The following is a 26,490-nucleotide window of genomic DNA, read 5'->3' as shown; positions in this document are numbered from 1 at the left end:
TGAAGGAACGGCAATATATTGCCAAGTCAGGGTGGTGTGCAACTTGGAAGCGAACCTCCAGGTGGTGGGGTTCCCAGGTATCTGCTGCTCTTGTCCTTCTAGATGGTAGTGGTTGTAGGTTTGGAAGGTGCTGTCTGAGGAACCTTTATGAGTTACTCCAGTTTAGCTGGGGCTCCTTGATGCCATACTCAGTCAAATGCTGCCTTGATGTCAAGGGGAGTCACTCTCACCTCACTTCTGGCATTCAGCTATTTCGTCCAAGTTTCAACTAAGGCTGTAATGAGGTCAGGAGCTGAGTGACCCTGGCGGAACCCAAACTGAGCATCCAGGAGCATGTTATTGCAGAATAAGTGCCACTTAATAGGATCTTTGATGACTCCTTCCATCACTTTGCTGATGATGGAGAGTATTCCGACAGGGAAGTAATTGGCTGAGTTGGATTTGGCCTGTTTACTGACCCCTTAAATGTCAGCCATCTCCTGGAGAAACCAGTCCTTTAATTATGAAAATTAGGAAAGAGACCATCCTTTTAGCCAAATAAATGTGTCAAGCTGAGGGAACAAAGGATGTCAATGTCTTTAAGAGAGAGAGAGAGAGACCTGGGCCAAGCTTTGCAGAGTCTGCACCCTCCCTGTATTTACTTCCTTTCCCTCCAGTTGCTGCAAGTGACCAATTAAAGATCAGAATGAGATAAGAAATGGAAAGGGGAAGAAAAGAAAGTGTTTTACTCACAGATGTTGGAGACAAGAGTTTGTGTGAAGCTCAAGCTCACTCAGGGTTGGAGGAACAACAGCTTTGCTCGGCAGAAACTTCCATGTCCAACTTCCGGATTGAGACAATAGGGGAGCTCTGATTGGCGGAGGGGCAGAGTCTTTCCGGTCCTCCAAGTCTTACCATTGGTCAACTCCTGAGAGGTAAGGACAGCGGAAGTGAGCTCCCTACGCATGCGTAGCTTCCCCTCTCCCTGAGAAATGCGCAGTCCCGGGTCTGGGGGTGGGGAGATCACCGACGGCCGGAACTGTCAGCCGTCTGGAAACCGTCTCAAGGAAGTGTTGGGGGAGAGGAAACAGAGGGTGGGGGCGAATGTGCTCTAAAGCAGTGACGTCACCGCGGAGCGGATGGATTCCTATTGGCTGATTTAGAGGATGAGTTCCTTTGTGATGTCACAATGTGGAGGTTGAACAATGGGTTTCAGACGAAAACTTCCTCCTCTGGGCAACATCTGGGGGCAAATCAATGTCTCCCCCTTTCAGAAGTTCATGAGATATAGGAGCAGAATTAGGCCATTTGGCCCATCGAGTTTGCTCTGCCATTCCATCATGGCTGATCTCATCCTGGCCTTATCTCCACCGTCCTGAAAATTCTTCAGAACCCTTCAACCCGATTAAAAATCTGTCTAACTCCTCCCTAAATTTACTCACTGTCCCAGCTCCACCACACTCTGGGGTAGTGAATTCCACATATTCACAGCCCTTGGGAGAAGCAGTTTTTCCTCAACTCTGTTTTGAATAGGGCAGCATTGTGGCCCAGTGGTTAGCACTGCTGTCTACGGCACTGAGAACCTGGGTTCGATTCCGGCCCGGGTCACTGTGTGGAATTTGCACTTTATCCTCGTGTCTGCGTAGGTTTCACCCCACAACCCAAAGATGTACAGAGCAGGTGGATTGGTCACACTAAATTGCCCCTTAATTGGAATTTTAAAAAAATTGTTTTAAATTGCAACTGTTTTGAATTTGCTACCGCTTTTCGTAAGACGATTGCCTCTCGTTCTGGAATGCCCCACAAGAGGCAGCAGCCGCTCCAAGCCTACTTTATCTTTCCATTTCTTTTCTCATTCTGAGGGGTCATTGGTAACTTGCAGCAACTGAAGAGAAAGGAAGTGAATCTGGTCAGTATGTTCCACACATTTTGAGTTCAGTAATATAGACATATTTATATCTGGCAGTCTGCATGGAGAATTTCAGGCCTCTCCAAGATGGGAAGCAGTGAGCGGGGATCTGTCAGTCAGCCTGAATCAGCACCTTCAGAGAATTAAGTCCATAAGACCATAAGACATAGAAGCGGAAGTAAGGCCATTCGGCCCATCGAGTCCACTCCACCATTCAATCATGGCTGATTTCAACTCCATTTACCCGCTCTCTCTCCATAGCCCTTAATTCCTCGAGAAATCAAGAATTTATCAACTTCTGTCTTAAAGACACTCAACGTCCCGGCCTCCACCGCCCTCTGTGGCAATGAATTCCACAGACCCACCACTCTCTGGCTGAAGAAATTTTTCCTCATCTCTGTTCTAAAGTGACTCCCTTTTATTCTAAGGCTGTGCCCCCGGGTCCTAGTCTCCCCTGCTAATGGAAACAACTTCCCTACATCCACCCTATTTAAGCCATTCATTATCTTGTAAGTTTCTATTAGATCTCCCCTCAACCTCCTAAACTCCAATGAATATAATCCCAGGATCCTCAGACGTTCATCGTATGTTAGGCCTACCATTCCTGGGATCATCCGTGTGAATCTCCGCTGGACCCGCTCCAGTGCCAGTATGTCCTTCCTGAGGTGTGGGGCCCAAAATTGCTCACAGTATTCTAAATGGGGCCTAACTAATGCTTTATAAAGCTTCAGAAGTACATCCCTGCTTTTATATTCCAAGCCTCTTGAGATGAATGACAACATTGCATTTGCTTTCTTAATTACGGACTCAACCTGCAAGTTTACCTTTAGAGAATCCTGGACTAGGACTCCCAAGTTCCTTTGCACTTCAGCATTATGAATTTTGTCACCGTTTAGAAAATAGTCCATGCCTCTATTCTTTTTTCCAAAGTGCAAGACCTCGCACTTGCCCACGTTGAATTTCATCAGCCATTTCTTGGACCACTCTCCTAAACTGTCTAAATCTTTCTGCAGCCTCCCCACCTCCTCCATACTACCTGCCCCCCCACCTATCTTTGTATCATCGGCAAACTTAGCCAGAATGCCCCCAGTCCCGTCATCTAGATCGTTAATATATCAAGAGAACAGCTGTGGCCCCAACACCGAACCCTGCGGGACACCACTCATCACCGGTTGCCACTCCGAAAAAGAACCTTTTATCCCAACTCTCTGCCTTCTGCCTGACAGACAATCGTCAATCCATGTTAGTACCTTGCCTCGAATACCATGGGCCCTTATTTTACTCAGCAGTCTCCCGTGAGGCACCTTATCAAAGGCCTTTTGGAAGTCAAGATAGATAACATCCATTGGCTCGCCTTGGTCTAACCTATTTGTTATCTCTTCAAAGAACTCTAACAGGTTTGTCAGGCACGACCTCCCCTTACTAAATCCATGCTGACTTGTCCTAATCCGACCCTGCACTTCCAAGAATTTAGAAATCTCATCCTTAACAATGGATTCTAGAATCTTGCCAACAACCGAGGTTAGGCTAATTGGCCTATAATTTTCCATCTTTTTCCTTGTTCCCTTCTTGAACAAGGGGGTTACAACAGCGATTTTCCAATCCTCTGGGACTTTCCCTGACTCCAGTGACTTTTGAAAGATCATAACTAACGCCTCCACTATTTCTTCAGCTATCTCCTTTAGAACTCTAGGATGTAGTCCACTGGGCCCGGAGATTTATCAATTTTTAGACCTCTTAGTTTCTCTAGCACTTTCTCCTTTGTGATGGCTACCATATTCAACTCTGCCCCCTGACTCTCCGGAATTGTTGGGATATTACTCATGTCTTCTACTGTGAAGACTGACGCAAAGTACTTATTTAGTTCCTCAGCTATTTCCTTGTCTCCCATCACAAAATTACCAGCGTCATTTTGGAGCGGCCCAATGTCAACTTTTGCCTCCCGTTTGTTTTTAATGTATTTAAAGAAACTTTTACTATCATTCCTAATGTTACTGGCTAGCCTACCTTCATATTTGATCCTCTCTTTCCTTATTTCTCTCTTTGTTATCCTCTGTTTGTTTTTGTAGCCTTCCCAATCTTCTGACTTCCCACTACTCTTTGCCACATTATAGGCTTTCTCTTTTGCTTTGATGCATTCCCTAACTTCCTTTGTCAGCCATGGCTGCCTAATCCCCCGTCTGATAACCTTTCTTTTCTTTGGGATGAACCTCTGTACTGTGTCCTCAATTACTCCCAGAAACTCCTGCCATTGCTGTTCTACTGTCTTTCCCACTAGGCTCTGCTCCCAGTCGATTTTCGTCAGTTCCTCCCTCATGCCCCTGTAGTTACCTTTATTTAACTGTAACACCTTTACATCTGATTCTACCTTCTTTCTTTCAAATTGGAGATTGAATTCTACCATATTATGATCACTGCCTCTTAAGTGCTCCCTTACTTTAAGATCTTTAATCAAGTCTGGCTCATTACATAACACTAAGTCCAGAATGGCCTGTTCCCTCGTGGGCTCCATCACAAGCTGTTCCAAAAAGCCCTCCTGTAAACATTCAATGAATTCCCTTTCCTTGGGTCCACTGGCAGCATTATTTACCCAGTCCACCTGCATATTGAAGTCCCCCATGATCACTGTGACCTTGCCTTTCTGACATGCACTTTCTATTTCGTGGTGCATTTGTGCCCCCGGTCCTGGCCACTGTTAGGAGGCCTGTACATAACTCCCATTATGTTTTTTTTGCCTTTGTGGTTCCTCAACTCTACCCACACAGACTCCACATCATCTGACCCTATGTCGTTTAGTGCTATTGATTTAATTTCATTCCTAATTAACAAGGCAACCCCGCCCCCTCTGCCCACCTCCCTGTCTTTTCGATAGGTTGTGAATCCCTGGATGTTTAAATGCCAGTCCTGAACCCCCTGCAACCACGTCTCTGTGATGCCTACCACATCACACCTGCCAGTCACAATCTGGGCCACAAGCTCATCTACCTTGTTCCGTACACTGCGCGCATTTAAATATAGCACCTTTCATTCTCTATTGACCGTCCCTTTTTGTTTTCTTAGTGTGGTGGACCTTGGTTTACTGAGCCTTTCCATACACTGTGTCATATTTTGTGGGATGGGGACTATCATAACCTCTCCTGAGTTTTGTCTTTTCGTGCTTTTTTGTATTCCTAAGCAGCTACGCTTCCCACTGATTACTTCACCTCTTGGTTCCCTGACTTTCCCTTCCCCCCCCAATCTTTAGTTTAAAGTCCTATTAAGAGGATGAATATTACAGAGTGAGAATGGAGGGAGAGTGTGTTGGATGGAAACTAGAATTGCCTGTTCTCAATTTCCATTTGTAAATTCCTTTTACAGGATATTAGATGAAGACTTGCAGAAAAAAACCGAACGACACTTCAGGATTTGGAAGAGTCACTTGGCTTATCGGGACCTGAATATCATCAGGAGAACCATCACTGCAAAAGACACTTCTGGGGTGAAGGTTTGCCTGTCAGGCAAAGGAACAGAATGGAAGTAAACACAGGAACGAAGAATCACATTGGGCTGGTTCCAGGAGAATTGAGTGACAACTTCAGCGATGTAACCATGGAGTGTGATTTATGATTGTGTTAAAAGTAAAAGGGCATCATTCTGTTTATAGTTTAAGGGATACGTTCCCTATAAAAATAGTGTTTAGGCATTGTTGTTTCTAGTTTGTTGCAGTAAAAGTCATAAAACCTGAAGTTTTTGTCTTATGACTCATTAATTTGTTCACTGGGGTTAGAATTTATCTTTTAAAATTCCTGATCTTTTCAGAGATCTTACACAATTGGTTTTGAGTCACAAGTTTCAACTTCCCATTTAAGCCTCAGGCAACTTGCTGTCTCTCTGTTGCTCATGTCAATGACAGCCTAGTAACAGAGCTGAGGGCTGGAGATGCTGTGACCCCTTGTCGGAACTGGAATCAGTAGAAAGAAGAACCGTCGTTTCTGGTTGAGCTTTGTGTTAACTGTCTGACCATGATGACCATATATAAATAGCTAACCAGGTAATCTATTGTGATGAGGGTTTAGAAACAGACCCTGGGTCGACGAGTTCACTGAAGCTGTGGGTTGTCAGCTGTACAGTGAAACCAGGCATCCAACAGCCACAGAGACCTCTAATATTGGACACTGGGTTTAACCCTGTTCTGTATTAAACAGGCCTATCTGATACTGGGGTGATATAGTTAATCTGACCCTTAATTCATTCAATTCCAAAAGTGAATAACATTGATTCAAGTACAGTGACTACCTTGGCAATCTGTCAATAAAGTGGTGTCAGTTCATGCAGATCCGTGTCTGAACTCAATTCCATTACTTATTTTTGTTACTTACTGGACTATTTCTCTCTTTTCTCTCCTCTCGCTCCAGCCTCTCTCTGCCTCTGGTGTTCCTCTCTCTCTCTGGTGCCTCTCATTCCCTCTGCTACCTCCTCTCCCTCTGTCACTCTCACCTGCCTCTCACTCTCTGTTATTAGTGCTTAGGAAGGCAGGTGGGACAGTTTCCTTTGATAGCCGAGGGCCAAGAATATAAGAACAGGGAGAGTGTGCTGGAACTGCATTAAACACCAGTTAGACCACAGCCGGAGCACTGCAGACAGTTCTGGTCACCACATTACAGGAAGGATGCGATTACACTAGAGGCACAGTAAAGGAGATTTATTTATTTATTTTTATTAATTTGGAGTGCCCAATTAATTTTTTCCAATTAAGGTTTTTTTTTTTAATAAACATTTTATTGAGATATTTCTTTGTCATTGTAACAGCAACAAAATCAACAATGTACATAACAAGGAAAATATTAACATAGTACAAATACTGCCTCCCACACCCACAGGTCCTACAATTACTTACCTCCCTAATCTACGCGAGCCTAACTCCCCTTCCCTTCTGCTGACGATTAATTCTCTGCGAGGAAGTCGACGAATGGTTGCCATCTCCGGGCGAACCCTAACAGAGACCCTCTCATGGCGACCTTAATTTTCTCCAGGCAGAGAAAGCCAGCCATGTCCGAAAGCCAGGTCTCCAATTTTGGGGGCTTTGAGTCCCTTCATGCTAGTAATAGGCGCCTCCGGGCTACCAGGGAAGCAAAGACCAGAACGTCCGCCTCTTTCTCCTCCTGGATTCCCGGATTCTGCGACACCCCAAGAATCGCCACCTCTGGACTCATTGCCACCCTCGTATTTAATACCGTGGATATGGCATCGGCAAACCCCTGCCAAAACCCCCTCAGTTTTGGGTATGCCCAGAACATATGGACATGGTTCATTGGAAAACAAATAGGAATCTCGGGAGGACCATTATTTTTACCAACTGCACCCTACCCGCCAGAGACAACGGGAGCGCATCCCATCTCCGGAAATCCTCCTTCATCTGTTCCACCAACCGGGCCTTGTTCAATTTATGAAGCCTGCCTCAATCCCTCACCACCTGAATACCCAAGTACCTAAAACTGCCCCCTACCACTCTAAACGGCAGTTCCCCCAGTCGCCTCACCTGACCCCTCGCCTGGACCACAAACATCTCGCTCTTCCCCATATTAAGCTTGTACCCCGAAAACCGGCCGAATTCCCCTAAAATTCCCATAATTTCTTCCATCCCCTCCTCTGGGTCTGAGACATACAACAGTCGAGCGTGGTGGCTACCACATAGGTCGTCCGCATACAGCGAGACTCGGTCCCCAACCCCTCCGGACCAACCTCTTCCAGCCCCTTGAGGCCCTCCGAGCAATTGCCAGCGGCTCTATCCCCCGCACAAACAGCAGTGGGGAGAGGAGACATCCCTGTCCCCCGGTGCAGTGTGAAATAGTCCTAAGTCGTCCTGTTTGTCCGTACACTTGCAACCAGAGCCCGGTACACCATCCTAACCCAGTCAACAAAGCCCCTTCCAACCCTGAACCACTCCAGCACCTCCCATAAGTAATCCCACTCGACTCGGTCAAAGGCTTTTTCCATCGCGACCACCACTTCAACTTCCCTACCTTCCGGGGGCACCATGATCACGTTTAGCAGCCTTCTTACATTGGCCCCTAGCTGCCTGCCCTTAACGAACCCAGTCTGATCCTCCACTATAACGTCCGGTACACAGACCTCAATCCTGGAGGACAAAATTCTGGCCAGAAGTTTGGCATCTACGTTCAGCAAGGAAATCGGCTTGTAAGACCCACATAGCCCCGGGTCCTTGTCCCTTTTCAGAATGAGCGAGATCATGGCCTGTGACATTGTCTAGGGCAGAGCCCCTCTTTCCTTGGCCTCGTTAAAGACCTTCATCAGCACCGGCCCCAATATTCCAGACAATTTTTTATAGAACTCGGCTTGGTGCCCGTCTGGTCCCGAGGCCTTGCCCGACTGCATGGCCTTCAAACCCTCCAGCCCGAGTGGGGCCCCCAGCCCTTCTACCAGCTCCCCATAATTAAGGGGCAATTTATTGTGGCCAATCTACCTACCCTGCACATCTTTGTGTTGTGGGGGGGCGAAACCCACGCAAACACGGGGCAAATGCGCAAACTCCACACGGACAGTGACCCAGAGCCGGGATCGAACCTGGGACCTCGGCGCCATGAGGCAATGTAACCACTGTGCCATGGTCCTGCCCGCTGCAGAGGAGATTTATGATGATGCTACCAGGGATGGAGAATTTTAACTATGAGGAAAGATTGGATCTCCCCAGTGTGAATTCGCTGGTGTACAGTGAGTTGCTCCGATCGCTTGAATCTAGTCCCATAGTGAGAGCACCTGAACGGTCTCTCATCAGTGTGAACAAGCTGATGGGACATCAGTTCACTGGACGTTTTATAGCATTTCCCACAGTTTAGACATTTGAAAGGTCTGTCTTTCATAATAATAATCTCTTGTCACAAGTAAGCTCACATTAACATTACAATGAAGTGAAAAGCCCCAAGTCGCCACATTCTGCTGCCTGATCGGGACACGGAGGGAGTGCGGTTGATGAGGTGAGACAGTAGCGCACAGGTGCAATGCTATTGTTCGTCTGGAGGAGAGTCCTTTGTCCCGCGGAAGCAAAGTTAGCATCAGGCGGTGGGAGGGAGGATCCGTAAACCCTTCACAATCATTGTCAGCTCCCTGATTTGCAGCTGCGGGGCTTCTCCCTCCTAGGAACAGGCCCAGGTTAAAGGTCACCATCCTGCTTCAGCGACTGGAGGATGGTTCACATCAGAGGATGGGGGAGGGGGACAATAAATAAGAGCTGACACTTTGCACTCAAATCAATGAGGACTCTGATCTCTGGAAAGGAAGGGAGCCCTGGGAGGTGGGTGGGGAGGATTCACAAACACCCGCTGGAGGCCCCAAACCGCCAAGAAGAGCCCACAGATCCTGATTTTGCAGCTCCCGGGGCTTGTTTGCTTCAGCTGCGGCCATCTTGGTGAAACAACAGAGTGGGCGGGGCATCAGGATTCCAGTGACCAGGAGAGAAAATTACCGATTTATTCTCACTCTACACAGAGGGACTTGAGAACTGAACCCAGCCAGAGTGGAAGGAGCGGGTAAACTGTAAGGAAAGGAATTTTGAAGGTGGTTTGAAAGGTTTGGCAGACTGACAAACTCTCATGGTGAAAATTAAAGGTAAGCCTGCACGGGTCTGTGTGAAGAGGTGGGCGGTGTTGGGTGGGCTGCTGACAGAAATGTGAGGCCAGGGAGGGGGTGGTTGGCTGCCAGAACGGTTGGAACAGAGTTCTACATAGGTCCAGTTGACGAGTCAGACACCCAAGCAGCAAATCTCAGTGGATTCAAATATGGCCCATAAAATGTGGGCTGGTTTGTCACCCTGGGGTTTGGATTCCAGCATAGGGAGGACGGAGAATGGATGTGATGAGGATTTACTGTTTCGCAGAAAGAAGTGCAGAAAACCTGTTCCAAACAAACTAGAATTGTCTCTCCTTCATTTTTATTCGGTATTGACAATGATGATGTTTATAAACTCTTTTTATCAGAAATTTGGAATCTACAGGTGTGAAATCATCCAACCTGGAGAGACACAAGGACATCCACACCACAGACAAACCATGGAAATGTGGGGCCTGTGGGAAGGCATTCATATCTCCATCCCAACTGGAAACTCATCTGCGTAGTCACTCAGGGGAGAGACCTTTCACCTGCTCCATGTGTGGGAAACAATTTAATCGATTGTTCAACCTTCGCACTCACCAGCGAATTCACACTGGAGAGCGGCCATTCATCTGCTCTGTGTGTATGAAGGGATTCAGCAGTTCATCACACCTGCTGAAACACAAACGTGGTCACACTGGGGAAAGTCCATTCATCTGCTTCAAGTGTGGGAAGAGATTTACTAATTCACCTGACCTTCTAACACACCAGCGAGTTCACATCGGGGTGAGGCCTTTCAACTGCTCCATGTGTGGGAAGAGATTCACGCAGTCACAAAACCTAATGAGACACAGGCGAGTTCACAAATAATTTTTGGAAGTAGATTCAGCTGAACGGATGATCTCAGTGTCGGTGACAAAGAAATCAATGAGCTCCTTGCACTTGTTTGAAGTCAGGAGAGAGATTTAAGAAGATGATCATGAAGAACAGAATCTGGGTTGTCCTTGCTTCCAGGAACAATCCAGAAATAGTGACCAGTTTAGGCAGAGGAAAGCAGGGCCAGGTAGAGCTGGATGTGTTGCTGCTGCCTCTGGTAATCAACAGTTCAACCAGTTGATAAGACTGCGCCAAGTGAAAAGGGAATTGGTGGACTTCCGGTCGTGGTCGCACATTCGTCAGCTCCCGCCGAGATCGGACATTTGGCGGCACTTGGGCGGCGATCCCCGGTGGGACAGTAAACGCTGGTGAGGTTCCCCCCAGCGCTGTATGGAGTGGACCAGTAGTGGGGCAGTAAAGAAGGCTGGATCGGTGAAACGAGGGGCACGGGTGCGAAACGACAAAATGGCGGCCGGCGCGGACCAGGAGGCGTGGGGCCCAGTGGTCGCGGGAGCAGCAGGAATTCCTGAGAAGCTGCTTCACAGAGCTCAAGACGGAGATGCTGGCCCCTATGAAGGCTTCCATGGAAAGGATGGTGGAGACTCAAAAGATGCAAGAGAAGGCGATCAAAGAGGTGGAAAAAAAGATCTCTGAAAATGAGGATGAGATCTTGGGCCTGGCGGTCAGGGTGGAGGCGCACGAGGCCCTGCACAAATGATGGCAGGAGAAACTGGAAGACCTTGAAAATAGGTAGAGGAGGCAGAACCTGCGAATCCTGGGCCTCCCCGAAGGTGCGGAGGGATCGGATGCGAGCGCATTTGTGACCATGATGCTGGGGTCGCTGAAGGGCGTGGGGGCCTTCCCGCAGCCCCTGGAACTGGATGGGGTGCGCAGAGTCCTCGGGCGAACGAACCGCTGAGGGCTATGGTGATAAGATTCCACCGCTTCACAGACAAGGAACGCGTCCTGCGGTGGGCAAAGAAGGAGCGAAGCAATAAATGGGAGAACTATGAGATTCAAATTGACCAGGACAGGGGAGCATATCTGGTTTAGTGGCGTGCGGTATTCAACCGGGCCAAGACAGCCCTCCACAACAAAGGGGTGAAGTTCGGGCTGCTACATCCGGCGAGGCTGTGGGTCACGTACCAAGGCCGGCACCACTACTTCGATATGCCAGACGAGGCATGGACATTCATTAAGAATGAGAAGTTGGACTTGAACTAATGGGCAGCTGCACATTGTTGGAACGCCCGGGTGAAGAGGTGTAACCGAGTGCTGCCCTAATGTAAGATTGGAAGCAGAGTGTAAGTTGCATGGGGGCTGGGGAGGCGGCTGGAGGAGCTATGTTATGTTGGTTTGCCCCGTTCTCTCTTTGTTTTTGCCCTCGGGGTCCTTTGCCAGTCCTCTGCTTTCGCGGAGCCATGCCGCAGGAGGGGGAGATGGGCCCGTCAGTTAGGGCAGCTCGCCAGGTGGGGGGGGGGGGGTCGTTCGTTGTTCGGGGTAAAGCCCGGAGTTTGTTCGTTGTTTTTTCTTGTTGCACGGGAAGAATGGGGTGGCTCTCTCCCTCTTACCCTGTGGGGAGGGGTGGTTGGGGGCCTGAAGAAGGAGACAACAGGAGGATTGGAGGGAGAGGCGGGAGCGGCCGGGTCAGCATAAGTCAGCTGACTTACGGAAGCGCAATGGGGAGAGAGTTAGTGTTAAGCGGGGGCTTGACATGGGGGATTGAGATTGGGGGGTGGGGGGGCGGTGGCGGGATGCTGCTTTGCTGGCTGAAGGGGAGCCAACTTTCGGGAACAGACGGAGAGTCGGGACGGAGAGCCTCCGGTGGGAGGGCTTGAGTGAGCGGGGGGTGCGGGCACGTGGCTGGGCGAAAAAGGAGATGGCTAGTCGGCGGGGAGGGGGGGCCTAAACGGGGATGTAACGGGCCAGTTTTCACACTTAAAGGGATTAAAGGCAGACGTAGCCATGCTACAGGAGACGCATTTAAAACTCGCTGACCAAACTAGACTGAGGATGGGATGGGTGGGCCAGGTGTTCCACTCAGGGCTGGATGCGAAGACCAGGGGGGTCGCAATCCTGTTAAGCAAACGGGTGGCATTTGAGGCGGGAAGTATTGTGGCGGACAATAGGGGCAGGTACATTATGGTGAGTGGTAAGCTACAGGGGGCCCGAGTGGTGCTAGTGAACGTTTATGCCCTAAATTGGGATGACGCGGAATTCATGAAGCGCAAGCTGAGTAAAATACCGGACTTAGAGTCAAACAATTTGATAATTGGGTGTGACTTCAACACAGTCCTGGACCCGGCACTGGACAGGTCCAAGTCCAGGTCGGGGAGGAGGCCAGCAGCGGCCAAGGCCCTGAGGGGTTTCATGGACCAGATGCGGGAGTGGACCCGTGGAGATTGGCTCGGCCAAGGGCGAAGGAGTTCTCTTTCTTCTCCCACGTGCATAAAGTGTACTCTTGGATTGATTTTTTCGTGTTGAGCAGGGCGCTAATCCCAGGGGTGGAGGGGGTAGAGTACTCGGCCATTGCGGTCTCAGACCATGCTCCACACTGGGCGGACTTGAGACTGGGGGTGGAGAGAGGGCAGCGCCCTCTCTGGAGATTGGACGTGGGACTGTTGGCGGATGAGGAGGTCTGTGGTCAGATTAGGAGGAGCATCCAAAACTATGTGACAGCAAACGATACGGGAGAGGTAACAGTGACTACAGTCTGGGAGGCCTTGAAGGCAGTTATCAGAGGGGAGTTAATCTCTATCAGGTCCCACAGAGAGAAGAAGGATAGGGCGGAGAGGGAGGTTAGTGGGGGAGATACTCAGGGTAGACAGGAGGTATGCGGAGACCCCCGAGGAAGGGCTGCTAAAGGAGCGCCGGAGTTTGCAGGCGGAGTTTGACCTGCTGACCACAGGGAAAGCAGAGGCACAGCTGAGGAAGGTGAAAGGGGCAGTCTATGAGTATGGGGAGAAAGCGAGTAGGCTGCTGGCACACCAACTTCGAAGGAGGGAGGCGGCCAGGGAAATTGGGGAAGTTAGGGATAAGGGGGGTGACATAGTCCTGAGCCCGGAAGAGATCAATGAAGTCTTCAAGGAGTTCGACAGCAAGCTGTATGAGTCAGAGCCCCTGGAAGGGAGGGAAGGGAGGAAGCAATTTATGGACCGATTGAGGTTCCCAAGGGTGGACGAGGAGCTGGTGGAGGAATTGGGGGCCCCGATTGAGTTGGAGGAGATAGTTAAGAGCTTGGAGAATATGCAGTCGGGCAAGGCCCCGGGACCGGACAGTTACCCTGTAGAATTCTACAAGAAATTCTCGGAGCTGCTGAGCACACTCCTGCTAAGAACCTTGAACGAGGCCAAGGAGAGGGGAACCCTCCCCCCGTCGATGTCGGGGGTTTGATCTCGCTCATCCTTAAGCGGGACAAGGATCCGTTGCAGTGTGGGTCCTACAGGCCGATATCGCTCCTAGATGTAGATGCCAAAATGCTGGCTAAGATCTTAGCCACCAGAACAGAGGTCTGTGTCCTGGGGGTGATTGACAAGGATCAGACAGGGTTCGTCAAGGGCAGGCAATTGAACATGAACGTGCGGAGGCTCCTAAACATTATTATGATACCCTCAGAAGGAGGAGACGCAGAAGTAGTGGCTGCAATGGATGCAGAGAAAGCCTTTGATCGGGTGGAGTGGGAGTACCTGTGGGAAGCGTTAAGTAGATTTGGATTTGGTGAGGAATACATAGGGTGGGTCAAACTACTGTATCAGGCCCCCGTAGCAAGTGTGTCCACGAACCGACTGAGGTCAGAGTATTTTTCAGCTGCACCGGTGGACGAGGCAGGGGTGCCCCCTGTCCCTGCTACTATTTGTCCTGGCAATTGAGCCATTGGCCATGGCATTGAGGACTTCAAGAAACTGGAGGGGGCTGGTTCGGGGGAGGGGGGGGGGTGGCTGGGGGAGCAAGCCAACCTGTTCCTGTATATTTTGGACCCACTAGAGAGGACGGGGGAGGTCATGCAGATCCTCAGGAGAAAAGTGAGCTATTTGTGATCCATGTGAGGGGCCAGGAGGAGAGACTGGGGGAGCTCCCACTCAAGAGGGTGCAGAGGAGCTTTCGGTACCTGGGTTTTCAGGTGGCTAGGAATTGGGATGCCCTACACAAGCTCAATCTATCTCAGCTGGTAGAGCAGATGGAGGGAGACTTCAAAAGGTGGGACATGCTCCCACTTTCCCTGGCGGGTAGGGTGCAGTCCGTGAAAATGACGGCCCTTCCCAGGTTTCTGTTTGTCTTCCAGTGCCTTCCCATCTTCATCCCCAAATCTTTCTTCAAGCGGGTGAACGAGATTATCACGGGATTTGTGTGGGCAAACAAGATCCCGCGAGTTAAAAGACTGCTCTTTGAGCGCAGCCGGGGGCGGGGGGGGGGGGGGGGGGGCAGGCGCTGCCGAGCTTCTGCAGTTATTATTGGGCTGCTAATATAGTGGTGATTAGGAAATGGGTAATGGGGGAGGGGGCGGCATGGAAGCGGCTAGAAGCGGCGTCATGCGAGGACGCCAGCTTAGGGGCACTGATAACGGCACCGCTGCCGTTCTTGCCGGCACAGTACACCACAAGCCCGGTGGTGATGGTGGTACTGAGGATCTGGAGTCAGTGGAGAAGGCACAGGAAGGAGGAAGGGGCCTCAGTCTGGACCCCGATACAGCATAATCATAGATTTGTTCTGAGCAAAGTTGGCAGAGGATGGGTATCAAAACGATGGGGAACCTGTTTATAGATGGGACTTTTCCTAGCCTGAAGGCGCTAGAGGAGAAATTTAGTCTACCCACGTGAATGCCTTTAAATACCTCCAAGCCTGCGCTTTTCTGAAGAAACAGGTGGTGGCATTCCCTCTACTACTCCACCACAGGATACAGGACAGGGTGGTCTCTGGCATCTGGGTAGGAGAGGGGAAGGTTTCGGACATATACCAAGAACTGCAGGAGGCAGAGGAAGTCTCGGCGGAGGAGCTGATGGGCAAGTGGGAGGAGGAGCTGGGAGAGGAGCTGGATGAGGGCCTGTGGGCTGATGCCCTAGGCAGGGTTAATTCCTCCTTATCATGTGCCAGGCTCAGCTTAATTCAGTTTAACGTCGTCCAACGGGCACACATGACGACAGCGAGATGAGCAAGTTCTTTGGGGTGGAGGACAGGTGTGCGAGATGCTCAGGGAGCCCAGCAAAGCATGTCCATATGTTCTGGGCGTGCCCGGCGCTTAAAGAATTCTGGCAGGGCTTTGCAAAGGCTATGTCCAAGGTCTTGAAAATGAAAATCGCTTATTGTCACAAGTAGGCTTCAATGAAGTTCCTGTGAAAAGCCCCTAGTCGCCACATTCCGACGCCTGTTCGGGGAGGCTGGCACGGGAACTGAACCGTGCTGCTGGCCTGCCTTGGTCTGCTTTCAAAGCTAGCGATTTAGCCCTGTGCTAAACAGCCCCTCTTGGACACTCGGGTAAAGCCAAGTCCGGAGTTTGCGATATTTGGGGTGTCAGAAGATCCGGGAGTGCAGGAAGCAAAGGAGGCTGACGTCCTGGCCTTTGCCTCACTGGTAGCCCAGAGACAGATCTTGTTAATGTGGAGGGACACGAGGCCACCGAGTCTGGAGACCTGAGTTAGTGACATGGCTGGGTTTCTCAGTCTTGAGAGGAGAAAGTCTGCCTTAAGAGGGTCCTTGCTGGGTTTCTCCAGGCGGTGGCAGCCGTTCCTTGACTTTCTGGCTGAACGTTGAAAGGTCAGCAGCAGCAGCAATCTGGGGGGAGGGGGGGAGGACTGTGTATGGAATGCATACCCTTCTTTTGTAAATGGACTATAACCACCTTGTTTGTTAAATTTTCTCCTTTTTGTTATTGGTTATGTAACATTTTGTTTAAGAAAAACTTGAATAAAAAGAATTTTTTAAAAAAGAATCTTTTAAGTTCAATCCGAAAACATATTCACTGACCTTGCCTCCAGCACCCTCTGGGAAAAGAGAGATTCACAGACCCACAGTCCTCCCGAGAAAAACAACATTCTCATCCACATCTTAAATGGAAGACCCCTAATTTTTAAGCAGTATCCCCTAATTCTAGTCTCTGCCACAAGGGGGAAACATTCTCTCAGCAATCTCTCTGTCAATTCCACTCATGATCTTATTGAAACACATGAAATCCTCTCATTCTTCTAAACTGCAATGGATACAGTCCCAACCTGTCAAACCTTTCCTCAGAGGATAACCCCCTCATTCCAGGAATCCGGGGGCCAACCTCCTCTGAACTGCTTCCAACTCACTCGATAAAGCCTGATGAAACTGTTCAAGGACTCGATCGAGCCGCTTGCTGTACCTGCAAACTAACTTATTGTGACTCCTGTACACGGACACCCAGATCCCTCTGTACCTCATCGTTCTGCAATGTCTCACCATTTAAATAATATTGTTTAATTTAATCCTTCCTGCCAAAGTGGACAATTCACATTTTCTCACGTTATTCTCCATCTGTCGAGTTTTGTCCATTCACTCAACGTCCTTTGCAGACTTGTTATGTCCACTTCACAAATTACTTTCTGAACTATCTTTGCGTCATCAGAAAATTTAGCCGCCATACATTCAATCCCATCACCCAACTCATTAATATAGATTGTAAATAGTTGAGGGCCCAGCACTTCTGACACTCCACTTGTCGCATCTTACCAACCCAGAAATGACCCATTTATACCTACTCTCTGCTTCCTGTGAGCTAACCAATCCTCTATCCATGCTGATATGTTACCCCCCTACACCATGAGCTTGTATTATGTGTAATAACCTTTGATGCGGCCCCTTGGAAAATACCTTCTGGAAATCTAGATAAACCACATCTCAAGGTTTCCCTTTATTAACATTCCTTGTTACCTCCTCAAAGAGCCTGGATAAATTAGTTCATCCCTGAATCTCATTTTTAAACATTGTGTGTCAAAAGAAAAGGTCTCCTCCACCCCTCTGGCTCCTTTGCTAATTACCTTTGAGGGGCTCACTCTCTGTTAAAGAGCCTGCCAACCCCTCTCACACACTTTCCCCAAAGTGAATGAATTTAATCAGAAAAAGACCAAAAAAAAACATTTATTTTTAATGAAACAAGTTTATTAATTAAACAGAATATGGGTTTAAAAAAAGTCAGAAAATGACTTGAGGATCCAAGACAACCAGAGTAAAAGAATAAACAGAATAAAAACATGTTCACAATGTTCTAGACCCAAATGTTTCTCTTCAACTCCCCTGTACTCTGTTCCCGTGACTCCTCACATTGGACACAGGGGCACTGCACCTGGGGGGTCACATCCCCATCAGCTCCAGTTACCCCAGCACTGAACCCAGGTTGGTTGGAGGGTCCATTCTCCAGTCTGTCCTCCAGCACCTTCCTGTCTCTTTATTAGTGTCACACCCGTGACAATTTCCCAACTGGGATGCAGGTCCCAGCTAAATTCAGTCCTCAGCTCCGTTGCCTGACAGTCACTGATGTGAGCAATAGAGAGACAGAAAAGTGCCCGAGGCTCAAATGGGATGTCAAAACTTGTGGATTAGGTTCTCAGTAAAGATCAGTAACTAATATTAAAAAATCTAATTCCCAGTCAACAATTTAAAGGATTACATGACAAGGCTCCTTGATGATTTTGCTGCAACAAACAAAATAGAAGCAACATTAACTAAACATTATTTTTGAAGGAAACCTATACATTAAAGTATAAAATATAACTTTTCCCTTTTACGCAATCTAAAATTCTACTCCACAATTATTCTCGACTCTACCCCGGAAGTCGAAACTTAATTGTCTCAGAACCAGTCCAAAGTGATTATTCATTCCCGAGGTTTCCGTTCTTTTCTTTTCCCAATCTGCATGCTTTAACCCCAGAACTGTCTTTCACAGCGAATGATTGGTGAGCTACCAGAAAATCGAGAGTAGGTATAAATAGGTCATTTTCTGGTTGGCAAGATGTAACGAGTGGGGTGTCACAGGGATCAGTGCTGGGACCTCAACGTTTTAAAATTTATATAAATGATTTTGATGAAGGGACTGAAGGCCTGATCGTTACGTTTGCTAATACTGCGGCAAAAAGGAAAAAGAGGTGATGCTGCGCCGAAAACAAGGGGTGGCGTCAGTACATTAGTAAGGGAGGATCTCAGAACAGGAATACAATATGTGGAAACTGTTTAGGTGGAGGTAAGAAACAGCAGAGGGCAGCAAACATGAGTTGCAAACAGTAGTGGTTTTGTGTGGACTGTAAAAGCTTCTATAGGTACGTAAAAAGGAAATATTTGGCTGAGACAAACGTGGGTCCGTTACAGGGAGAGACAGGAGAATTTATAGAAGTGGGAATAGAGAAATGGCAGAGAATCTAAATGATTACTCTGTGTCTGTCTTCACTGAGGAAGACACAAGAAATCTCCCAGAGTTAGTGATCCAAGGGACATGGGAGAATGATAAATTGAAGGCAATGAGTATTAGGAAGAAGGCTGTATTGGAGAAATTAATGGGGCTGAAAGTTGACAAGCCCCAGGACCTGATATTCTACATCCCAGAGTGTTGAAAGAGGTTGTTATAGAGATAGTGGATACATTGGTGATCATCTTCCACAATTCTATAGATTCTGGAATGGCTCCTGCCGATTGGAAGGTGGTAAATGTCAGCCCTATATTCAGGAAGGGAGGGAGAGAGAAAATGGTGAACTACAGACCTGTTAGCCTGACATCAGTATTGGGAAAATACAACATGGATTTAGGAATAGGAAATCAGGTTTGACGAACCTTTTGAAGTTTTTGAGGATGTTATTAACAGAATTGATGAAGGGGAGTCTGTGGATGTGGCACACTTGGATTTTCAGAAGGTTTATGATAAACATCCCACAGGAGGTTAGTCAGCAAAATGAAAACACATGGGATGGGAGGTAATATACTGGCATGGATTGAGGATTGGCTAACAGCAGAATACAGAGAGCACAAATAAATGGGTCATTCTCACAGGTTGTGACTCGTGGGGTATCACAAGGATCAGTACTTGGGCCCCAGCTGTTCACCGTTTATACAATGATTTGGGTGTGGAGAGTCAATGTAATATTTCCAAATTCTCAGCTATTTACTTATTCCTCATTATAAACTCTCCTGTCTCTGCCTGGAATGGACCCACATTGGTCTTTGCGAATCGTTTCCCCCCTTTTCACATTCCTATAGGAGCTTTACCAGTCGTTTTTTTATGTTTCTCGCCATAGTAGGGGGAATAGAGAAATGGCAGAGAATCTAAATTGACATTTTTTAAAAACAAAAATTACATTTAGAGTACCCAATTATTTTTCCCAATTAAGGGGCAATTTAGCGTGACCAATCCACCTACCCTGCACATCTTTGGGTTGCGGGGGTTTAGAACATAGAACATACAATGCAGAAGGAGGCCATTTGGCCCATTGAGTCTGCACCGACCCACTTAGGCCCTCACTTACACCCTATCGCCGTAACACAATAACCCCTCCTCACATTTGTGGTCACTAAGGGCAATTTATCATGGTCAATTCACCTAACCCACGCAGACACGGGGAGAACGTGCAAACTCCACATGGACAGTGACCTGGGGTCAGGATCGAACCCGGGTCCCCAGCTTCATAGGCAGCAGGGCTAACCACTGCATCACCAGTATATTACCTCCTATCCCATGTGCTTTCCTTTTGCTAACTAACCTCCTGTGGGGTGTTTATCAAAACCTTCTGAAAATCCAAGTGTACTTCGTCCACAGACTCCCCTTCATCAATTCTGTTAGTAACATCCTCAAAAACTACAAAAGGTTGCTCAAACAGGATTTCCTATTCCTAACTCCATGTTGACTATTCGGAGTTTGCTCTCATATTCTAATTTCTCTTCATCAGTTTCTTGGACCTCCTTTTCTGAATTCTAAACAAGTCCCCAATCCTCAGGCTTACTATGCTCGTACCCACTTTATGAATCTCTTCCTTTGAACTAATGGGAATCTTAAACTTTGCTTGCCACGGTTCCTTCACGTTTCCTGTTGGATTTTTGTTTCTTAAAGGAATTTATATTTGATGTAAATATGTAATAATATTTTAAATGCTAGCAATTGTCTTAAGTTCACAATGTGCCCACAGACAACTTGTCCCTCATACGTTGACAGTTTCCTTCTGTGAGAAACACCCAGATAAATTAAACAAAAGAACCATGTAAACACCATAGCCCATCTTCATGGCAATGTGGCATTGGCTTTGGGGGTTCCAAACAGAAATGGGAACAAAATATCTTCCAACGTCCAAATACCCTAACACTCTGGTCCTCGTGAAACTTGGAACCAGGTATTCACAACAAAGCTCAAAGGACATCAACCAACTGGAGGCAAAGTTGTGAGACCGGCCAGTCCAGCAGAAAGAAACCCTCCAACCCTCCCCATTGACCAACTGACAGAATGACCACAATGCAGTCCTGGCTGTAATTAAGAGCAGAAATATTAACAGAAGAATCCAACCCCTTGTTCACTTGTGAATTTGTTGATGTCTCAGCAGGTGCGATGAAACACAAAATCCTTTCCCACATTGAGAGCAGATGAAAGGCCTCTCCCCAGTGTGAACTCGTTGGTGACTCCGTAGGTGGGCTGGATGACTGAATCCCTTACCACACTGAGAGCAGGCGAATGGCTTCTCCCCAGTATGAACTCGCTGGTGTTTCTGCAGGGTGGATAACAGAGTAAATCCTTTCCCACAGTCTGGGCAAGTGAGTGGCCTCTCCACAGTGTGAAAACGCTGGTGCGCCAGCAGGCCAGATAACTGAGTGTATCCCTTCCCACAATCAGAGCATGTGAATGGCCTCTCCCCACTGTGAACTCGCTGGTGTGTCTGCAGGATGGATAGCCGAGAGAATCCCTTCCCACAGTCAGAGCAGGTGAACGGCCTCTCCCCAGTGTGAACTTGCTGGTGTCTCTGCAGAGTGGATAACTGAGAGAATCCGTTCCCACATTGAGAGCAGGTGAACGGCCTCTCCCCAGTGTGAACTCGCTGGTGAGACATCAGTTCTCGAGAGCTTTTGAAGCCACTCCCACAGTCAGAGCATTTAAAGGGTCTCTCATTGGTGTGAGTGACACTGTGTCTCCGCAGGTTAGATAAGTGAGCGAATCCCTTTCCACACTGAGAGCAGCTGAACGGTCTCTCCCCAGTGTGAATTCGTTGGTGGGACATCAGTTCTTGAGAGCTTTTGAAGCCAGTCCCACAGTCGGAGCATTTAAAGGGTCTCTCATTGGTGTGAGTGAAATTGTGTCGCTGCAGGTGAAACAACTGAGTGAAACCCTTCCCACACACGGAGCAGGTGAACGGCCTCTCCCCAGTGTGACTGTGTTGATGGGTTTCAAGCACAGATGGGAACCTAAATCCCTTCCCACAGTCCCTACATTTCCACCGTTTCTCCAAGTTGCTGGTGTCCTTGTGACTCTCCAGGTCGGACAATCAGTTAAAGTCTCACACAGGATACGGGTACTTTCTCTCCCCGCTGTGAATGGTGCGATGTTCTTTCAGGCTGTGTAACTGGTTAAAGCTCTTTCCACAGTCAGTGCTCTGGAACACTTCTAATATCCTGTAAAAGGAGTTTACAAAAATCATCACTGTCAGTACAGGATAGAAATTAAGAACAGACAATTCTAGTCTCTATGGAACATTCTTTCCTCTCTCATTTCCCAAATCTGTAAATCTCCATCCCACACACTCACCCTCCATTCTCACTCTGCTGTATCTAATATTCACCCTCCCAATTCTCCTGAAGGTGCTGATTCAGGCTGATTGACAGATCCCTGCTCACTGCTTCCTGTCCTGGACATGAAGACCTGAAAATCTTCATGCAGGCTGACAGGCAGATATATGTCAATATTACTGGACTAAAAATGTTTTGATGTTTAGGATTGTTCCAGTTGGTTAAGATACAGGGGGTTGTGACTGATCATGTTCTTGAACTTGCTGCCTCTGAGGGGAGTCAAGCAGAGATGATTAGTAATTTCTAAATGAAATTGGATGGGTGCTGCAGGGTTACAGAATGGGATCCACTCGACACTGACAGAATTGCTCAAGGAGTTGGCCTCGACGCAAAATGTCCAATGGACTCCTTCTCTTATAAATCTTTTTTTTTTCTTTTTTAAAATTTAGACTACCCAATCCATTCTTTCCAATTAAGGGGTAATTTAGCGTGTTCAATCCACCTACCTTGCACATCTTTGGGTTGTGGGGGTGAAACCCACGCAAACACGGGGAGAGTGTGCAAACTACACAGGGACAGTGACCCAGAGCCAGGATCGAACCTGGACCTCAGCGCCGTGAGGCAGCAGTGCTAACCACTGGGCCACTGTGCTGCCCTCTTCTTTTATAAATCTGACTGGAAATATATAATGTAGCTACAGTACTAGACAAGAATAATTAATGTATTTTATTTCAGAACCATCAGTAATATATCTAATCTGTAGCATATAACACATGGTGAGACACAGTGGTTTGCACTACTGCCTCACAGCATGAGGGAGCCAGGTTCAATTCCAGCCTTGGGTGATTGTCTGTGTGGAGTTTGCACTTTATCCCCGTGTCTGCATGGGTTTCCTCCAGGAGCTCGTGTTTCCTCCCACATTCCAAAGATGTGCAGATTAGGTGGATTAGCCATGCTAAATTGCCCCTTAGTGTCCAAAAACATTAGCTGGGGTTATGGGGATAGGGTGAGGGCTTGAGCCTCGGTGAGGTGCTCTTTTGGAGGGTTGGTGCAGACTCGATGGGCCCAATTGCCTCTTTCTGCACTGTAGGGATTCGATGAAAACAGAGAGTTTTACAGCAGAGCAAGAAGCCCTTTGGCCCATCATTTCTGCACCAGCCATCAAGCACGCATGAATTCCAATCACTTGGACCATAACCTTGTGTGCTATGGCCTATCTAGTGCTCATCTCAATGCTTCTTCAATGTTGTGAGGTTTCCTGCCTCTGCCACACTTTCAGGCAGCGAGTTCCAGATTCCCACCACCCTCTGGTAAAATGCTTTTCCTCAAAACATCTTTAAATCCCCTGCCCCTTACCTTACACTTCTGCCCACTGTTTACTGACCTGTCAACTAAGGGGAAAGCTTTATTCCTATCTACTCTAGCTATGTCCTTCATAGGTCTGTGCTACCATGCTGCCCAAACCACATATCCCCTCAGCCTCCACTGCTCACAGAAAACTCCTAACCAGGGTCCCTTCATCGCTGAAAAGCCCCGGCAACATGCTTATGAATCTCCTCTGCATCCTCTCCAGTGCAATCATGTCCTTCCTCTAGTGTGGTAACCAGAACTGCACTCAGTACTCCAGGTATGGCTTAACGAGTGTTTTATACAGCTCCATCGTAACCTCCGTACTCTTAAATTTTATACTTCAGCTAATAGAAGTATCTCATATCCCGTCTTCACCACCTTATCTACCTTCCCTTCTGACTTCAGGGATCTATGTCAGGCACATCAAGGTCGCTCTGACCCTCTGTACTTCCTAGGGTCCTACCATTCATTGTATATTCCCTTGCCTTTTCATCCTCCCAAAATGCACTGCCTCACACTTTTCAGGGTTAAATTCCATTTGCCACTGTTCTGTCTATTTAACCAGCCCGACTATATCACCCTTTAATCTTTCCTCACTACTTATCATACAACCAATTTTTGTATCATCTGCAAACTTACTTGATCATACCTCCTCCATTCACATCCAGATCATTTTTAAAAAAAATAATTTTTATTAAAGGTTTTCATAAAATATCAATAACAAAATGAGAAAGAAAAAAGAACCCAACAGGGGTAAGTACAAAACACAATCTAAAAAAGCAACCCCCCCCCAAACCCCTCCCCCCGTACCTAAATAATAAATTAACATTAACACCCCGACTTAAGACAACAGGTGTATACACCCCCTCAGACCCTTCCACTGTAAATAACATAAACAAAAATAAAGTATACCCCCTCCCCCCCCCCCGAGCTGCTGCTGCCATTGACCAATGTCTAGCGTTCTGCCAGAAAGTCTAAGAACGGTTGCCACCGCCTAAAGAACCCTTGTACCGACCCTCTCAAGGCGAATTTCACCCTCTCCAATTTAATGAACCCTGCCATATCGCTGATCCAGGATTCCACACTTGGGGGCCTCGTATCCTTCCACTGAAGGAGAATCCTCCGCCGGGCTACCAGGGACGCAAAGGCCAGAATTCCAGCCTCTTTCGCCGCCTGCACTCCCGGCTCCTCTGCCACCCCAAATATTGCGAGCCCCCAGCCCGGTTTGACCCTGGATCCTACCACCCTCGACACCGTCCTCGCTACGCCCTTCCAAAATTCCTCCAGTGCTGGGCGTGCCCAGAACATATGGGTGTGATTTGCTGGGCTCCCTGAGCACCTAACACACCTGTCCTCACCCCCAAAGAACCTGCTCATCCTAGTCCCGGTCATGTGTGCCCTGTGCAGCACCTTAAACTGTATGAGGCTGAGCCTCGCGCATGAAAAGGAAGAGTTCACCCTCCCTAGGGCATCTGCCCACGTCCCCTCTTCGATCTCCTCTCCCAACTCCTCCTCCCACTTACCTTTCAACTCCACCACCGAGGCCTCCTCCTCCTCCTGCATCACCTGGTAAGTTTCCAAGATCTTCCCCAATCCCAGCCCCCCCCCCCCCCCCAAGAGCACCCTGTCCTGTACTGTGTGTGGCAGTAGCCGTGGGAATTCCACCACCTGCCGTCTGGCAAACGCCCTTACCTGTACGTACCTGAAGGTGTTCCCCGGGGGGAGCCCGTACTTCTCCTCCAGCTCACCCAAGCTCAAGAACTTCCCGTCCACAAACAGGTCCCCTAACTTACGTATGCCTGCCCTGTGCCACCCCGAAAACCCTCCACCTGTTCTTCCTGGGGCGAACCGGTGGTTCCCCCGTAATGGGGTCCACGCCGAGGCCCTAACTTCCCCCCACATCCAGATCATTAATGTACACTACAACAGCAAAGGCCCCAGCACTGATCCATATTGAAGACCACTGGACACGGGCTTCCTGTCACAAAAACAATCTTCAACCATCACCCTCTGCTTCCTGCCACTAAGTCAATTCTGGATCCAATTTGCCAATTGCTCTGGATCCCATGGGCTCTTACCTTCTTGACCAGTCTCCCATGTGAGACCTTGTCAAATGCTTCACTGAAGTCCCTGTAGTCTACATGATCTGTACTACCGTACTGTACTACAGCTCCTGAAAAATGTCAAGTCAAATTTGTGAGACATGATCTCCCCTGACAAAACCATACTGACTATCCTTGATTAATCCTTTCCTCCCCAAGTGGAGATCAATTCTGGTCTTCAGAATTTTTTCAAAAGTTTCCCTACCAGTGAGGTTAGGCTCACTGGCCTGTAATTTCATTTTTTTCCTTACTTTACTTCCTGAACAATGGAACCACATTATCTGTCCTCCAGTCCTCTGACGCCGCTCCTGTGACCAGAGAAGATTTGAAAATTGTCAGAGCCTCTGCAATCTCCTCTCTTGCCTCCCACAGCAGCCTGGGATACATCTCATCTGGGCCTGGGGATTTAAACAATTGAAGGTCAGAATGAGAAAAGAAATTGAAATGGGGGAGAAAAGAAAGTGTTTTACTCATAGATGATGGAAACAGGAGGATGTTTCAGTCTGGGTGCAGCTCAATCTTCACTCAGCGACAGAGGAGCAGCAGCTTTGCTGGGCAGACAGTGGACAAGCTCCGTGCAACCGGGATCAGTGATATTGTTCCCAATGGGCGACCATGTGCTGGGCAGTCTTTGTGACGTCACAATGACGCCGTGCCTGAATCATCCAATAACAATTAGTCTGCTGCGCCCTGATGTCTCCGGGTTCCAGGCCGGGCGCGCGGACACGGGAACCCCGCCCCCACCGATTGTGTCCCCTCTTCCTGCACCTTCTCGAGACAAGGTTTCGAGGCAATCGGCTGATACTTCGGCCAGAGTGAGATCTCTCACCCCCCCCCGGGACTGCGCATGTCCGGGGGGGGGGAGAGAGAGAGAGAGAGAGGGGAAGTTGCGCATGGGCAGTGGAAAACCCGTCCCTTGAACTTCCTGCTGAGATGTTGACCAATGGGAATATGCTAACAACCGGAAGGACTTTGGTGCTC

General features: G+C 48.3%; 1 protein-coding gene and 1 long non-coding RNA gene across 2 annotated transcripts; one reads left to right on the top strand and one right to left on the bottom strand.

Annotated features, from left to right (window-relative positions):
- Positions 1 to 1,051: 1,051 nt before the first annotated feature.
- Positions 1,052 to 5,613, top strand: LOC140420515 (uncharacterized). The gene is made up of 2 exons (XR_011946417.1): positions 1,052 to 1,888; positions 5,246 to 5,613. It is a non-coding gene; the product is annotated as an uncharacterized lncRNA (long non-coding RNA).
- Positions 5,614 to 17,445: 11,832 nt separating this feature from the next.
- Positions 17,446 to 21,816, bottom strand: LOC140418024 (uncharacterized; the record flags this gene model as incomplete). The annotated part of the gene is made up of 1 exon (XM_072501454.1): positions 17,446 to 21,816. A coding segment is annotated over one exon (963 nt), but the record flags the coding sequence as incomplete, so codon positions are not given.
- Positions 21,817 to 26,490: the final 4,674 nt, after the last annotated feature.

This window comes from Scyliorhinus torazame, chromosome 5 (assembly GCF_047496885.1).
Source record: "Scyliorhinus torazame isolate Kashiwa2021f chromosome 5, sScyTor2.1, whole genome shotgun sequence".
Classification (NCBI taxonomy): Eukaryota; Metazoa; Chordata; class Chondrichthyes; order Carcharhiniformes; family Scyliorhinidae; genus Scyliorhinus; species Scyliorhinus torazame.
The sequence above is the reverse complement of the archived record's forward strand: the minus strand, read 5'-3'. Positions and strand labels throughout refer to the sequence as shown.